Source organism: Oncorhynchus mykiss, chromosome 8, assembly GCF_013265735.2.
Source record: "Oncorhynchus mykiss isolate Arlee chromosome 8, USDA_OmykA_1.1, whole genome shotgun sequence".
NCBI lineage: Eukaryota > Metazoa > Chordata > Actinopteri > Salmoniformes > Salmonidae > Oncorhynchus > Oncorhynchus mykiss.
Window position 1 is genome coordinate 59,277,142 of NC_048572.1, and position 18,052 is coordinate 59,295,193.

Below are 18,052 nucleotides of genomic sequence, written 5' to 3' on the forward strand. Positions count from 1 at the left end.
AAAGCTTCTGCTAAATGGCATATATTGTATTATATAGGGAAGGGAAGTGACTCATTGGGTCAGCCCAACACCACTTCTACCCCGTGGTCTGTGTGCTATTATGAAGCATCTGAAGTGACTCTGAGCCTATGTAATTACCACTGTGTGTGTGTGCGTGCAGGCGCAAGATAAAATGCAAGAGGGGGGGTTCACTCCTTGACTCCTGCCCTTGAGACATTAATGCTATGTCATCAAACGTTCTAGGTCTATGATATCAGACAGGATCTCCTAATCAAAGACTTATTTCACCCCAATTAATCTGACTAAGGCCATTAAACGAACACACTTTAATCCTTAAAATAAGAAATTAACGAGAATGGCTCAGCCAGACAGCAAATAGCAATTTGGATTGGTGTCAGTGCTTAAGGCGTCTGCATGCTTCCTATCCGAAACAATTAGTGCAAATATTCTGATGACATTTTGTAGCTTTTTGTTAGTTTTGGTCTTCGGCACGGGGTTTTTCGGCTGTTTGTGAACACACATTTTTTGTGTGTCTGTTCCCGAAGTCTACGCCCCTTTGTTGGTGATTGGTCAACAGTAGGGATTCTTCAATCAAGTGTTTGTCATTCAAGAGATTAATCATTTTCATGCAAATGTTTTGACTTGAGAAATAGTTATATATAAAATTGCATGACTAAGATCAGAGACTAAAAACATCAACTCAAGAAATATGTCATTAAATATCTTAGATTATTTTGAATGAGTGTTTACTTGCTACTTGCTATGTGTGTACTTGCTACAGTGTCTCAAGATGGACAAACGGTACCATTGACACCTTTTTCTCATTTGTCAAGCTAAGGTCTTTTAAGGGAGTATGCGAGCACACTCGTTTGGTTCACCTAAGGCGCCAGCCGAACCGAAGCATGCGGAAGGCTTTACACAGCTTAACAAATCATTCTGCGCTTTCGCCTTCTTTGCTGAAGAACGCAGCCTCTGGCTACACTGTTCTTACAGGAAGTGATTATAAAGGCAGGATCTATCTTGTCAGTTTCAATGCACACAGTCAACTCAACTACATTATGAGTGTAGTACACATAACCTAAATGGCACCCTATTCCTTATGTAGTCCTCTACTACCCCATAGGCCTTGGCCAAAAGTAATACACTGAATAGGATGACAATTGAAACATGACAAAATACTAGCTAACCACTCACTACAACACATACCTCTCTGGATTGACTCAATGCTAAAATGGTGAACCACAGTTTACACACACACAGGTATTTTTTGTTGAAACTGACTGAGTTACCATTTGAAGACATACATCAGAATCTCTATATCAAAGGCTGCTGTGAGACACTCCCAAATACAATTATAGTTATTTGATACAAACTACCGTTTAAGCATCTGTGAAATGACATTAGAAATATACGTGTACATAGGCTACCACATATTGATTGACATGGTCCATTTTAGACTACCCCAGGGAGAGACACTCGATGGCCAAGAGCCCAGGCCTTCCAACCAATCCCCTTTGGACAATGGAGGCAACAATGTTACAATGTGGTCTGCGACAACTCTTGACACGATATATATCCACTTCAAAAAACGTTAAGTTACATCATGGCATAGGGGGCTACATTTTATAGTAGACTCACGTAAAATGTCAGCTTCAAATTTCAACTATGGTAGGAAGGAAGGCCTGCTCTGATATCTTGTCTTCTACATTCCCTCCAGACAGTGGACGACAATTGGGGACAAACAAACACAATGCCTACTAACCAAAATGCGTCAAAATGTAATGATACGGGCCTAAAACTGAACAATGTAGTAATTTACCTTGGCAGGCTACAGATAAACACAAAAAATGTCGATTTTTAGACAATTTGATACGGGTGAATTCACATTAGGTTTTTCGTCGCCCCATCCGGCCGCCGCTATCCCCACCCAAAGTTCCCCAACTCATTCCTCATCATACCCTTTGTCGAATCCCTTGAAAATGTCAGTAGCTTATACAATTTTGGCATAGCCTAACCAATAAATGCTGGACAATCATTTGAGAAAATAAAGTATAGAATCTTACCTTGACTCGTGTTTTTGTCTTTGTTTATAATTTCAGAGCAGCATTTACTGAGAAAAAGAAGTATCCCGTGCGCTTTTTCTAAAGAAAAAAAACTGTTATTCACGGAAGGAAATACTGCAAAGTGTCAGTGATGTGCCTTATCCGTTAAAAATTATGCTTGCCCCGTTCAAAATACAAAAAAAAGTCGAGGAAAAGCGGGATGTAAATTATTTTACTAGGGGCAGCTCGCCCGAACACGTTACAATAGATCCTCAGTCTAGGGCGAAATATTTTTTCCTTCAACAAAGTGGACGACGAATTACAGTCACTTATTCTTATCTAGGACCGCCCACACAGGAAATACCGACTCTACTTGGAGGGCAATGGAGGAGACCTGTGAACCCTTCTATTCCTAAGTAACATTACTGACCCTGAGCACTTCAAACACACACGCAGTCTGGTTTTACTAACCTTGTGGGGACACACAATTGATTGCCATTCAAATTCCTACTTACCCTAACACAACCCTAAACCTAACCATTAACCTAGGCCTAACCCTAAAAACCCAAAACCTATCCTTAACCCTAAAAGTAAACACTCTAGAAATAGCCTTTTTCCAGCAAAATGTCACCAGTTGGTAAAAAATAAATAATTGACTAGTCTTGTGGGGAATTAAGGTCCTCACAAGTAAAGTTAAACATGTCCACGCACGCACGCACGCACGCACGCACACACGCACACACACACACACACACACACACACACACACACACACACGCTGTAATTTGTTTAGATACAAAGTTGTATTTACTTAGATAAGGATGGTTTAATATATGACACACATTATAACTTGTCTGGAAGGCTTCCGGTCCTACCTACTGATAACTGCTGTTACTAAGTGATGATTCAACGCTCTTACCTCAAGAAAGAGAGCAGACATTCTGGAGATCAAACGTGAGACTATACTCTCAAACACAATTTTTTGAATGTTGCTCAGTGAAAAACAATAGTAAACTCCTCCAGAGAGACACTGTAGTTTAGTGAAACCACTATTGGGTTGTTCATGTTGTGTATGTGATCAGTGACCAAACAGGAAGCTTTAATGACCCTCTTGTTTACTTGGCAGAGCATTGTTTGTTTGTAAGACAACATAATTTATGCTGCCTTACTTTGAGTCTGCTAAAGAAGTTTGCTCCCTTTTTTCGTAAAAAAAATGTATGCAAGCATGACTGTAAGTCACTCACCTTGGATAAATGGGTCTGCTAAGTGAAATATATTATAAAAGAGTTACAATGTATTTTCTAGGTGGTGTAAACTGAAAAACAAGACAAGACACATCACTGACACTGAGCAGGGCTCTGCATAATACAGGTTTAAATTGATGTATTCCTCTGTGAAACATTATTATAAAAGATATGATGTGTTCTCGGAATGAGTGTGTGTGCATAGTCAAGTGAGAACAGTGACGATAAGCCTAGTGGCATATCCTCAAAAAGGACTTCCGCTATTGAGATACCCCTACCCATCGTTTAACAAAGCACAACCATGTTTCCATATCTCTAAGTTATCCCATATAAGAAAAGGACGGTTGTATAAAAATGTTTTACTGCAAAAGTGGTTCAATTAATAAATATTGTATCCCAAAATTGCAAGTAGTCAGTTGTCAGCTCGACATACACAAACAGACAACATTTGGATATTTTAATACCTGTAAACACACAGATACAATCGTCAGAAATATAAACTCTGAATGTTTATGATGAATGTAAACTTCACTTTTTGGTTGCTGTTAAATAGACAAACTGCTTTAATTCACTGCTGTATCAATCTAATCAATCAATCAAATGTATTTATGAAGCCCTTTTTTACATCAACCGATGTCACAAAGTGCTTCTACAAAATCCCAGCCTAAAACCCCAAACAGCAACCAATGTATATGTAGAAGCACGGTGACTAGGAAAAACTCCCTGTATGGTCCTGCCTGACAAAAATGCATACAGTTGTTTGATCTTGTGACTATTGTAATCAGCTCTTAGGCAAGTGGGCTCAGACACTGTCATTTTTTCCAGTCTAAGGTGGATTTTTTACAGTATGTTTAGCCCCTACTCTTGCAATTATGTTAGCCCCCCCCCCCCCCCCCCTCTCCTAGATTTGACGCCAAATACAATACGGCGTCCAAAATCCAATATAGCTGAAACCTTAACATAGAATGGTGGGTTAATCGGCTGTATAAGTATACGCTAAATTAGATACATTTTTCTGATTTGTGCACTGTACTTATGACCTGTACTCAATACTATTTTTGTGTACTTCAACTATGTTAGGAATCCAATATGCCCACCATATACACTCAAACACCTTTGTCTGGATATATAAAACGGCAGCAGACTGCTTGGCATGGAAACGCCAAATATTCCAAGTCACGAGCCTCTTTAAAGATGAAACGAAAGGAACGGGAATCCCACCCTGGACTCTGACACCCTCTTCCCTAGCTTAACAACTTGCCTCTCCAGTATTGGGATCTTAAGTCACCTCTTTATCATTTAGAAGTTCGTTTTGATTCATTGCTAGTCCAATCCATCTGCCTTAATCCAACATGACCATCTCCTGGCTCACTGCATTTTTGATGCACATTGGGATGTTCCAGTGCACTTTTATCCTGGTTGGGCTCAGCTGGCGCATTGCTTCTTCCAGACCATCCTGGCTGTCTGCCCTGGAGTTGCCGTATATGTTGACTTGGTGACAGTTATGGTGCATGCGGAGGATGCAACCACACATGACAACTGCATAAGGCGTTGGTGTTCACTACAATGAACCAACACAACCTGACACGCATTGACAAGAAATGGGCCGTCACATTTCATAGGAATTGCACTTCTCCAATGTCAATGCCACCCTGAATATTCCAGAACTGTCCTTGATAGGCCCACTCCACCGTCAGTCCTCCCCTCAGGCAGTTACTAGAGACAGAGACGCTATGGAACTGGACTGCCATTCAACAGCCAAAATGCCGTCTGGAAATTGCTGGCGTGCATTACCTCATTTGCAACCTATTTCGCTACCAACCATGGCTGGCTAGCCCATGTGACACCTGAACTGGTCTCGCATGTGAAGTATGAGCTTTCATGTTGAGGTGACTCATGCATTGGTCTTGGAAACTGCAGTAATCCCAACAAGAACATATGCCCCATTTATGGCAAACAAGAGGCGCCTTAGAATAGTAAAACTTGCTGTATGTAATCATTTATGGTGGATGGAGATTGACTGTGAGATAGTGGTCTTTGTGCATCATGCTTGATCTGCTCCACCTCCTCTGCAACCCTTTTACTGTCCATCAAAGCCCAGGGATACTCATCAAATGTATATGTGTGTGGAGCTGAACTATGTCCCTCATAACCAATGCTTCTTAGTCATAGTCTATGACCTAGCTACACTCTAACTAACTTCTAAATAACCCTCACAGGTTATGTCACTCTCCAGTCCGTAATCAATGCCAACCACCCACAGTTAATATCGGCCAAATTATCATCCTGCCGGACTTCCGAAGGAATATGACCCGAAGGACATTTGGCCACATTCAACATAAGAAACTCCACCCACAGGCCAATTAGGCGTTGGAAAGATCTAAAGGCAAGTCTGTCTGTGACAGCACTTTCACAGACTTTCCTTCACAACCAGACAACCAACTATCCCCCCATTACTATCCCTCCATTATTCAGGCTGGGATAACATTCCAGTTAGTCAATGGGTCTCATTTAGTATACAAGCTGCATCTGTTTACTACCTATACTGAATTGTAGAAATGAAAACTGATCACACCACAGCTCATTATTCTGCTCTGCTAGGGTTAAGTGGGTGTGTCACAACATCTACAGTATAAATGTAACCACGTTTGCGGTCAAACATTTTTACACAACCATTCATTTAATTTATGGGAGACCTTAGAGATATGGTAAAACATGGTTGTGATTTGTTATACCTCGGTTAGGGGTATCTAAAAATGTTGGGGGTCTTGCCACCAGCCTAGATCTGCACACATTTAGACATTGTGTCATCAACCTATGACTGCACAGCTGCTCTTGATCCCCCCTGTGGCTAAATAACACTCACATGAAGCAACAGGGATCTCTCCCCCAAATCATCAGCCACTCATCTAGTACCTCCTAATTACCATCCTATAATTAATACATGTTTAACTTAATCAGGGCTAATGTATGAGTCATACATTATAATTCAATTAAATGAGTAAATTATCAATGAATAAGTAATGATAAATGAATCTAGGTTCCAATTAAGCTGCAAGTGAAAGAGATTACATTAACACAGAATGATAGTCCTTTGTATTCTAATCAATGTAGTTGATGATGTTAGGATAATGTTATTGTGCAGCCAAATAATTAGTCAAAACCAAAACAACATTTCAAACGTTGCTTGTCATATTTGTTTGTCTTTTGTCATTAAAAAATGCCCAATCAGGATATCTGTACTTTGTGTTTAGGTCCTCAGTTCCAGTGCACAAGTTATGTTAAAAACATATGTTGTCTAAACCAGGGAGGAATGTCAGGTCACACAGAGTGCAGCAAACCCACTAAGAGAGAGAAGCACAAATAGGACATCTTTTGGTAGGCCTGCCCTATCAAGTGTTGTCAGTGGGAAGTGTGGTTCTAAAGGACATTCTCAGGAAAATGCCTTTTCCTTGTTTTGGGCTTTGAGGACAGCCTTACATTGCTGTACATTCAGCATTCAATGCTGTCTTTGGTGTGTATTGGTGGAAGAATAAAGCCTTTATTAAGTATAGCTCTATGGTGATATTAAGTATAGCTCTATGGTGATATTAAGTAGAGCTCTATGGTGATATTAAGTATAGCTCTATGGTGATATTAAGTATAGCTCTATGGTGATATTAAGTAGAGCTCTATGGTGATATTAAGTAGAGCTCTATGGTGATATTAAGTATAGCTCTATGGTGATATTAAGTTTAGCTCTATGCATGATAGCTCTATGGGGGTGATGGCACTTAATCATGGTGGCTTTCTCAGGAAATGGTATCTCTCTCTACCTGCAACAACTGAACTTTACAGGAACTGAGTAGCGCTGGTAATTACTTTATTTGATCATGTATGCCCTAATCTACTGAATGAGAAACTGAGTGATGATGCTCTTGATTTGTTGCCATTGATTTGGGGGAGGTAATGCTACAGCCTTTGCAATACAAAGCGTTTTATACAACACTGTCCTCCAGTGTTCAATGTAGAAATTCCACAGGCCACACGAGAAAGAGACAAGTCCGTAGATGGGGAAAATCCTGACTTCCATTTAAGTCTAATTTATATTGGATTCAATCCATATAGCAGAAGTATTGCGGAAGATCCGCGTTTGAAATTTAAAGGTAGGGTTCCCGCGTCCGCGGAGACTGCATTCAAGGTAAATGTTGCATATGTCGGCTCATTATGAAATGACCTTTACATTTTAACGTGGATTTTTTTGCAATATTGATTGAATCCAGAGCTAACAGGGGATTTCCACTATCAGCATTAAATCATATAGCCACACTAGCGTCACCCTCATGTGGGTGCTAACAAACAAAAAGCATGCTAGGTACTAGCAGAGGCTGGAAGCCAAAGTGATTGGTCAATGGCAGAGTACTTGCATAAAATTCAGCTATCCTCAATTTTGGCCCTGTTCACGCCCCAGCCCACTTCGCTTCCCTCTATTGAAAATGAAAGGATTTCGATGTTTCAACGTCCCTTGTCGTCTGCTATGGAACCCACTGTAAATATACAGTGCCTTGCGAAAGTATTCGGCCCACTTGAACTTTGCGACCTTTTGCCACATTTCAGGCTTCAAACATAAAGATATAAAACTGTATTTTTTTGTGAAGAATCAACAACAAGTGGGACACAATCATGAAGTGGAACGACATTTATTGGATATTTCAAACTTTTTTAACAAATCAAAAACTGAAAAATTGGCCGTGCAAAATTATTCAGCCTCTTTACTTTCAGTGCAGCAAACTCTCTCCAGAAGTTCAGTGAGGATCTCTGAATGATCCAATGTTGACCTAAATGACTAATGATGATAAATACAATCCACCTGTGTGTAATCAAGTCTCCGTATAAATGCACCTGCACTGTGATAGTCTCAGATGTCCGTTAAAAGCGCAGAGAGCATCATGAAGAACAAGGAACACACCAGGCAGGTCCGAGATACTGTTGTGAAGAAGTTTAAAGCCGGATTTGGATACAAAAAGATTTCCCAAGCTTTAAACATCCCAAGGAGCACTGTGCAAGCGATAATATTGAAATGGAAGGAGTATCAGACCACTGCAAATCTACCAAGACCTGGCCGTCCCTCTAAACTTTCAGCTCATACAAGGAGAAGACTGATCAGAGATGCAGCCAAGAGGCCCATGATCACTCTGGATGAACTGCAGAGATCTACAGCTGAGGTGGGAGACTCTGTCCATAGGACAACAATCAGTCATATATTGCACAAATCTGGCCTTTATGGAAGAGTGGCAAGAAGAAAGCCATTTCTTAAAGATATCCATAAAAAGTGTTGTTTAAAGTTTGCCACAAGCCACCTGGGAGACACACCAAACATGTGGAAGAAGGTGCTCTGGTCAGATGAAACCAAAATTGAACTTTTTGGCAACAATGCAAAACGTTATGTTTGGCGTAAAAGCAACACAGCTGAACACACCATCCCCACTGTCAAACATGGTGGTGGCAGCATCATGGTTTGGGCCTGTTTTTCTTCAGCAGGGACAGGGAAGATGGTTAAAATTGATGGGAAGATGGATGGAGCCAAATACAGGACCATTCTGGAAGAAAACCTGATGGAGTCTGCAAAAGACCTGAGACTGGGACGGAGATTTGTCTTCCAACAAGACAATGATCCAAAACATAAAGCAAAATCTACAATGGAATGGTTCAATAATAAACATATCCAGGTGTTAGAATGGCCAAGTCAAAGTCCAGACCTGAATCCAATCGAGAATCTGTGGAAAGAACTGAAAACTGCTGTTCACAAATGCTCTCCATCCAACCTCACTGAGCTCGAGCTGTTTTGCAAGGAGGAATGGGAAAACATTTCAGTCTCTCGATGTGCAAAACTGATAGAGACATACCCCAAGCGACTTACAGCTGTAATCGCAGCAAAAGGTGGCGCTACAAAGTATTAATTTAAGGGGGCTGAATAATTTTGCACGCCCAATTTTTCAGTTTTTGATTTGTTAAAAAAGTTTGAAATATCCAATAAATGTCGTTCCACTTCATGATTGTGTCCCACTTGTTGTTGATTATTCACAAAAAAATACAGTTTTATATCTTTATGTTTGAAGTCTGAAATGTGTCAAAAGGTTGCAAAGTTCAAGGGAGCCGAATACTTTCGCAAGGCACTGTAAATTAGACATAAATGGAAGTTAGGATTTGCCCCTTATCTTTGAACTGAACCCACTTGAAAGAATGAATCTTATTCAAACATTTATTTGATCCAATTCTTTGGAATGTAGTAGTCATTGATCAGTCAGAAACTACGTAGGTCTTGAAGCTGACCAGGGAGTCAAATAGCACCCTATTCCCTACACAGTGCACTACATTTGACCAGAGCCCTATGGGCCCAGGACAAAGGTATTGCACAGTATAGGGAATGCGGACATTTGGGTCCAAGTATAGAAACATAATTACATCAGTCAATAAGGCCTTAACTGCTTAATCATTTTTTCTTTCCTTTTTTTTATATCTGGGATGGCAAATTACATTTAGCAGTATTGAAGAAAAAAAAACATTTTGTAGAAAAAAATGGCACAGACATTTGTGACAGTACAAAAACACAAGGTGATATAACATACCAACTAAATATAAACATTACGTAAGTAAAGAGACGTGTATAGCTTTTTCAATAATGAAAAACATCTCCATAATTGTACATTTCAGAATTATATCATGTCATCTGAAACCATATAAAATAGTTATCTGTAACACTGTCTTATCCTTCTCTCGCTTTCTCTCTCTCAATTTTTTTTTCACAAAACAATATCATAAACAACACAAAGATCTTTTAAATATATCAGTGCAACATTGTTTTCACATCTAATGCTGCAGCATCCTTTCCTATTGAAGAGGACCACACCAAAACATGAGGCCCTTACATTTTTGAGAGGTGGAACCATAGAAACAGGAATGACTCATTCTAATTCGAATGATTCTAATCCTGTGGAATATGGAATACCATTAAGAGCTCAAAGCAGAACCATGAAGCATCTGTCTAACTAGGTTCCCTGAATGAAGGAAACATGACAGAGGCGAAACATAGAAGCTCAAATAGACCCCGGCCGAAGGAATAAACGGTAGAGCTACATCACATCCATTCATTGAACCTTGGATCCATGTTTTTTGCCGTTTTATATAGTACTTTGTTTTGCATGAACTCTTTACGTTAGTGTTCAATACAGACAAAAGGAGAGCGCATAGGATGTGAGCTACAGTACATGAAAACAGCATGACAGAAGAGTATCTTTCATTCTAGCAAGGTCCATCATTCCACCATAGACATGTAGGGCCAGTTCCCCAGAACCCAGATTAAGCCTTGTCCTGGACTAAAAAGCATTCTCAAAGAGATTCTTAATCTGTGTCTGGGAAACTGGCCCAAGTATTGTCATAGCAGCATTTTTTTCTCTCCTAGAGATGCTTCACCCCCTCCAGTCTGTTGTATGGTTGCGTCCCAAATGCCACACTATTCCCTATATAGTGCACGGCTATTGACCAGGGCACGTAGTGCACTCTGGGGAATAGGGTGTCATTTCAGACACAGCCGATGGGCTCTTCACTCTCTTCTTGTTAGGCCTTTGTAGCGAATATAACCATTGGCCATAATAACACACTCTTTTCCCAGGCAGCATTGTAGAGCACCAATGGAACATAACAACACAAAATACCCATTAAATACATGAGGACATCCAGACAACATCACCTATGATACAGAGAGCACAAAGAAAGGATACTGCAGCAGTTTGTATTTTTTATATATATAAAAGGCCGCTCAAATATATTAAAACCTATGTACAATAAGTTGGATGTGTCATGTACTATGGGGATGGCATGAAGTCCTGCCAATCTGACTCCACCAGCCGATGCCTACGTACTGCTATGATGATCAGAACAGAATCAGACTCTAACAGTGGATGCCTACTTACTGCTATGATCGGAATAGAATCAGACTCTACCAGCCGATGCTTATACATAATTATGTACAGAACAGAATCAGACTCTACCAGTGGATGCCTATGTACTGCTCTGATCAGAACAGAATCAGACTCTACCAGTGGATGCCTATGTACTGCTGTGATCAGAACAGAATCAGACTCTACCAGTGCATGCCTATGTACTGCTGTGATCAGAACAGAATCAGACTCTACCAGTGGATGCCTATGTACTGCTCTGATCAGAACAGAATCACTCTACCAGTGGATGCCTATGTACTGCTCTGATCAGAACAGAATCAGACACTACCAGTGGACGCCTATGTACTGCTATGAACAGAATCAGTAGAGAAAAGGCAACACAAACTTTCAAAAGGCACTGTCGGAACTAGACACAGGTCTAGGGCCAGGGCAAGCACCCCTCTGGACACACACACACACACACACACACACACACACACACACACACACACACACACACACACACACACACACACACACACACACACACACACACACACACACTCACACACGCACAAAATGCACAAATCGATGCCGACATACAACAGAAACATAACATGGCCAGCTGAATAGCCAGCCGCACGTCAGGTTAGTGAATCAAAGTTTTTATGCTCTTTCTTTCTGTGAAACAGTATTGACTTCAGAGAAAAATGAAAAATCATATATTTTCAGAAGAAAAATAACAAAAACATGATAAATACTTTCATATTAATTGGTCTCAACACCAGCATCTGATTACATAAAAACAAAGCACGTCACAAAACATCCAAAAAACTAAATAATCCTTTTTGCTGTACACATTTTCTTTATACACAGTGCCCCCTACTGGTAAATTCCTTTCACTGCAGCCCCTGAGAATATCACGACTCGGTCACAACCTCCTACCATCTCTACGGCTGACTGCATCCAAAATGGCACCCTATCCCCTACATAGTGCACTACAGGGCACCCTATCCCCTACATAGTGCAGTATATATGGAATACGGTGCCATTTGGGTCCCAACCCTCCATCCGGTGGTCTAGTTCCTCCAGCTATGAGGCTGCTTATGCTTCCTTCCCTCAGAGGAAGCTCACGCCTTTAGCTTACGCCTCTGAGTAGCTGTTCTGTGCATTCAGCTTGCTGTCCTTCTTTAGCTTGACTCCGTCCACCAGCTCAAAGTTATAGTTCTCCAGAGCCGACAAGTTCCTGCTGTCGGACATGTGGCCGTGTGAGCAGGCACAGTAGAGGACGACACCACAGATAGCCCCCAGCAAGACCCCCAGAGCGCTCATAGCGATGATGGTGATGAGGATGGGGTCCAGGGTTTTCAGCATGTTGCCTGGGCCACCCAGCTCGCTGTTCTCCACTACCGCTGGGTAGTACGGGTCTATTGCTGAAATTGAGACAGAAAAAAATGACTTTAGTGGCCTGGGGTGGTCTATCAGTTCCTGCCGCTGCCTTCGGAACACACATGTATGCCAGTGCTGGTGTGGGATTGAATCTGGCCCACGGCCCGTCTAGCACACCATCTCTCTTCCTTCCTTTCCTGTCTCGCTTCACTTTATTTAAGGATGGAAAGAGCCTTAAAAAACTATGAACCGCTGGATACATATAGGCATAGCATAGGTTAGACTTTAGGAGGCTCGTCACCCACAAGCTCTAAAAAATATTACAACCATGAATGAGCACTGAGGTAGTGTACTTACGGTATATGCAGATCTCTGTTGGCTGGGACGTAGGAGCCTCGCGTATATCTGGATCTAAAGGGGGAACAACACCCATCCAAAATGGCCACGTTATTTGAGTTGTTACACATCTTAAGCAGGATCAGAAGTGTAATAAAGCACTAAAACCAGAGAGCAAAGAGGGTTGCAAAATTCCCGTAACTTTCCCAAATGTCTAAGTCTTTCTAGAAATCCTGGTTGGAGGAATCTGCATTTCCTGCGTATTTCCTACTTATTCCAGGAATATTCCAACCAGGCTGCAGCCCTAGCAGAGAGTTATAGACCAGGGCAGTGACACTTACCCTTACACTCCTCTGTTGTGAGTCCATCCAGGATCTTGATATTGTCCAGCGCGATATGTCCTGTGCTCCTGTCTCCCACTCCCTCAATCACCACCTAGCAACAACAACATAAACATATAGGTGAAACACTTCTATATAATGCATTACTTCTGACCATAGGGCCCATATAATGCATTACTTCTGACCATAGGGCCCATATAATGCATTAGTTCAGACCATAGGGCCCACATATATCACGCCCTGACCTTAGAGATCCTTTATTCTCTATTTTGGTTAGGTCGGGGTGTGACTAGGGTGGGCATTCTAGTTTCTTTATTTCTAGGTTGGCTTGGTATGGTTCCCAATCAGAGGCAGCTGTCTATCGTTGTCTCTGATTGGGGATCATATTTAGGCAGCCTATTCCCACCTGTTTGTTGTGGGATCTTGTTTGTGTATAGTTGCCTTAAGCACTGCATATCTCCACGTTAGTTTTTTCTTTATTGTTTTTTTGCCCGTTCACGTAATAAAGATGATGAACCCAAACCACGCTGCATTTTGGTCAGAGTCATACAACAACGATTGTGACAGAAGATCCCACCACCAACGGACAAAGCAGCATGCCCAGTAGGAGCAGGGATCCTGGGCCTGGGAGGAAAGCCAGGAGTCGAGGACATCCTGGACTTGGGACGAAATAACGGCAGGAGACAAAAGCCTGCCACGGAAGCAGGCGGAAGTAGTGAAGGAGGGAAAGCGACGGCATCGGGGTTCGCGGCCACGACATAGGCCCAAGAAGCAGCTTCAAATGTTTCTTGGGGGGGGAGGAACACGGGGTTGTCGGCGACACTGAGGGGTGAGTTAGAGACTATGGAGGAAGCATTGGATAGATTGAGAGAGAGTGAACGGAGGGGTGAGATAGAGACCTTCGAGGAGTGGTTGGCGAAATGTGAAGAGAGTGAAGCGGAAGAGCTGTTGGTTTGGCTGGGGAGGCAAGACATTTGCCCTGAGGAGCGTGTTAGCCGTCCAATGCCACCTGAGTCAGCTCCCCGTATTCGTCCTGAGGAGCGTGTCATCTGTCCGGTACCATCTGTTCCGGCTCCACGCACCGTGTCTCCAGTGCACCTCCACAGCCCAGTACGTCCTGTGCCAGCTCTCCACACTCGCTTTGAGGAGCGTGTCATCGTTCCGGTACAATGTGTGCCATTTCTACGCACTGTCTCCAGTGCGCCTCCACAGCCCGGTGCGTCCTGTGCCAACTCCCCGCACTTTCCGTGCGAAGGTTGTCATCTGTCCAGGACACATTGTGCCAGCTCTACGCTCCAGACCTCCAGTGCACCTCCACAGCCCGGTACGCCCTGTGCCAGCTCCACGCACCAGGCCTCCAGTGCTTCTCCCCAGCCTGGTATGCCCTGTGCCAGCTCCACGCACCAGGCCTCCAGCGACGGTCTGCAGTCCAGAGCCTCCAGCGACGGATCCCAGGCCGGAGCCTCCAGCGACGACGGTTCCCAGTCCGGAACCTCCGCTGACGGTTCCCAGTCCGGAGCCTCCAGTGATGATCCAGGGCCCGGAGCCTCCAGTGATGATCCATGGTCCAGAGCCTTCAGTGATGATCCATGGTCCAGAGCCTCCAGTGATGATCCAGGGCCCGGAGCCTCCAGTGATGATCCATGGTCCGGAGCCTCCAGTGATGATCCATGGTCCGGAGCCTCCAGTGATGATCCATGGTCCGGAGCCTCCAGTGATGATCCATGGTCCGGAGCCTCCTGCGATTGTTCCCAGTCCGGAGCCTCCTGCGAGGGTTCCTAGTCCGGAACCTCCTGCGAGGGTTCCCAGTCCGGAGCCTCCTGAGAGGGTTCCCAGTCCGGAGCCTCCTGAGAGGGTTCCCAGTCCGGAGCCTCCTGAGAGGGTTCCCAGTCCGGAGCTTCCTGCGAGGGTTCCCAGTCCAGAGCCTTCAGCGAGGGTTCCCTGTCTGGAGCTTCTGGCAACGATCCACATTCTGGAGCCTCCGGCGACGATCCACGGTCTGGTTCCTCCGACGACGATCCACGGTCCGGATCCTCCGGCGATGATCCATGGTCCGGTTCCTCCTGCGACGATCCACAGCCCAGTTCCTCCGGCGACGATCCACGGTCCGGAGTCCCCGGCAATGATCCACGGTCCTGTTCCTCCGGCGACGATCCATGGTCCGGAGCTTCTGGCGACGATCCCCGCACCAGAGTTGCCACCGAAGCACGCAGAGCGGGGTCTACGTCCCGCACCGGAGACGCCACCGAGGCTAGATGCCCACCCGGACTCTCCCCTATAGAGTCAGGTTTTGCGGCCGGAGGGGGGTACTGTCACGCCCTGACCTTAGAGATCCTTTATTCTCTATTTTGGTTAGGTCAGGGTGTGACTAGGGTGGGCATTCTAGTTTCTTTATTTCTAGGTTGTCTTGGTATGGTTCTCAATCAAAGGCAGCTGTCTATCGTTGCCTCTGATTGGGGATCATATTTAGGCAGCCTTTTCCCACCTGTTTGTTGTGGGATCTTGTTTGTGTATAGTTGCCTTGAGCACTGCATAGCTTCACGTTTGTTTTGTTCTTTATTGTTTTTTGCCGGTTCACGTAATAAAGATGATGAACCCAAACCACGCTGCTTTTGGTCCAAGTCTTACAACAACGATCGTGACAATATAGTGCATTATTTCAGACCATAGGGCCCACATAGTGCATTACTTCTGACTATGGCCCATATAATGCATCACGTCTGACCATAGGGCCCATATAATGCATTACTTCAGACCATAGGGCCCACATAGTGCATTACTTCTGACCTTAGGGCCCATATAATGCATTACTTCAGACCATAGGGCCCACACAGTGCATTACTTCTGACTATGGCCCATATAATGCATTACTTCTGACCATAGGGCCCACATAGTGCATTACTTCTGACTAGGGCCCATATAATGCATTACTTCTGACCATAGAGCCCATATAATGCATTACTTCTGACCATAGGGCCCATATAATGCATTACTTCTGACTAGGGTCCATATTGTGCATTACTTCTGACTAGGGCCCATATGGTTTATTACAAGGGAATGTGGTGCCATTTGGAACCTAACCCGAGGTCTAACAGACTCATGACCAAGGTCTATAGCCTAGTGCTTTACCTTATAGGGTTTGTTAGAGTGGGGCACCAGCACTCGTCCCTCCCTCCATCGGCTGCCCTGGTGTCCACTGACAGTCCAGAGCAGTGCCTCAGTCCGTCCCTCCTCTGTCTCCCTGCTCTGTTTGATGTGCAGGGTGCCGGCGTGCTCCCCGAACATGTGGTACCAGAAGGACACACACAGGTCTGCATCAGGGGCGGTGACGGGCAGGCTGGCTAGGCGTGCCACCCTCTCCTCCATCCTCTCCTCCTCTGACTCCTCCTCCTTCCTTTCGGTCTCAGTAGCCAGCAGCATGTAGATGAAATTTCCTGGACTTCCTTTAGAGGGCAGTAAAAGACAAGCTAAGTAGCTATTTCTGAGTCCATGTTCATTGTGATAGTGCTTATTTACTACAGTAATATTATTGTGTGTGTGTGTGTGTCCACATGCACTCTGTGTCGTGTGTGTGCACTCTGTGTTGTGTGTGTGTGTGTGTGTTTATGTATTCTCTGTCCTCTCACCTGTGTGATCTAGGTTGGGTCCTCTGTGGACTGTAGGGGCCCCGCTGGTATGAATCATCCACCCAGCACCAGCATCCGTCTCCAGTGTCCAGCCGCAGAACGATGGGTTGTCCGCCCAGCCAAAGTCACACGCGAACCACAGGTACTCTGGAAAAGAGGTCAACCTTGTAAGTAACCTAGCTTGTTTCCTCTGGCTAAGTGTAACTATTATTAACTTAATGTTACACGACGTGAATAGAGAGTGAGGTAAGGTAGTAACAACGTGTCATTTCCAATTTCCCTCTAACAAATAAAATATATGAAAATACTTTTGAACAGCTGAAGAAGCAAGCACACCATTTGTATTCAGGAAAATGACAATTTCTTACAGTAACTTGAAGGCACTCAAACTTAGATACGATATTTCATATTAAACAAAAGACAGATTCACAGATCCAACATGTGTTTAGTACCAGAGAGAAGGAAGACTGAAGGGACCTTCCAGAGAGAATGAAGTAGTGCCACAAACAGAACAGTAATGAAGACTAAACCATTTCCAGAATGTACACTACGAAAAACTCGTTTCTCATCCCCTCTATGCCAGCTACAAATGGGCCCCTATTCCCTATATAGTGCACTACTTTTTAGCAGAGCCCAATGGGCCGTGGTGAAAAGTAGTGCACTATAAAGGGAATAACGGGCCCATTTGGGACAAAACATAACATGGCGGCAGTGGTTAATCACAGCATCAAAATTAACGCTACAGCTATGAGTAAAAATAATGCTTTAATATTGCAGATAGGTTGTGGCTTCTATCAATCTTTTGTCTCCATCATTTTCAATCCCCCACATACATTTTGAGGTAAATTATTTTAAACATATGTTCCTTCTTTTTTATTTTCCCCTAACCCTACCACCCCTCCCCTAATTGGAGTAAACTAATAAAAAAATAATACCCAGGCTTCTACTTCCAGCTTATACATACTATATACATTTTATGGACACATGTTTGACATTAGCTATCTTTTTTTTTTCCTTTTCTTTTTTTTTTACAAAGAATGTTTATTTTGTTGTCAGACGCTGTTGCAGTACTCAGAGAATAACTAACTGTTGTTGTGCCCTCTGGTTGTTGTCATATGACTCTTTTGCTCAGTTAATTGAGACTCAAGGCTCTTT

At 43.5% G+C, this 18,052-nt stretch overlaps 2 protein-coding genes across 3 annotated transcripts in view; both read right to left on the reverse strand.

Annotated features, from left to right (window-relative positions):
* Window positions 1-2,396, reverse strand: part of LOC110530238 (integrin beta-1) — a 29,836-nt gene extending 27,440 nt beyond the window's left edge. Inside the window, exon 1 of one of the 2 annotated variants that reach the window (XM_021613135.2) lies at window positions 2,064-2,396. The gene's annotated coding sequence lies outside the window, so the exon portion shown is untranslated. The remainder of the gene's footprint in view (window positions 1-2,063) is intronic. The other variant, XM_021613136.2, reaches the window with a different exon arrangement.
* A 7,117-nt stretch (window positions 2,397-9,513) lies between these two features.
* LOC110530240 (neuropilin-1a) overlaps window positions 9,514-18,052 on the reverse strand; it is a 51,535-nt gene continuing 42,996 nt past the window's right edge. Inside the window, exons 14-18 of the mRNA XM_036985814.1 lie at window positions 16,898-17,044; window positions 16,401-16,714; window positions 13,272-13,365; window positions 12,952-13,005; window positions 9,514-12,638 (exon numbers count right to left, since the gene is read on the reverse strand). Coding sequence (XP_036841709.1) covers window positions 12,349-12,638; window positions 12,952-13,005; window positions 13,272-13,365; window positions 16,401-16,714; window positions 16,898-17,044 — 899 coding nt within the window. The 3' untranslated portion in view covers window positions 9,514-12,348. The remainder of the gene's footprint in view (window positions 12,639-12,951; window positions 13,006-13,271; window positions 13,366-16,400; window positions 16,715-16,897; window positions 17,045-18,052) is intronic.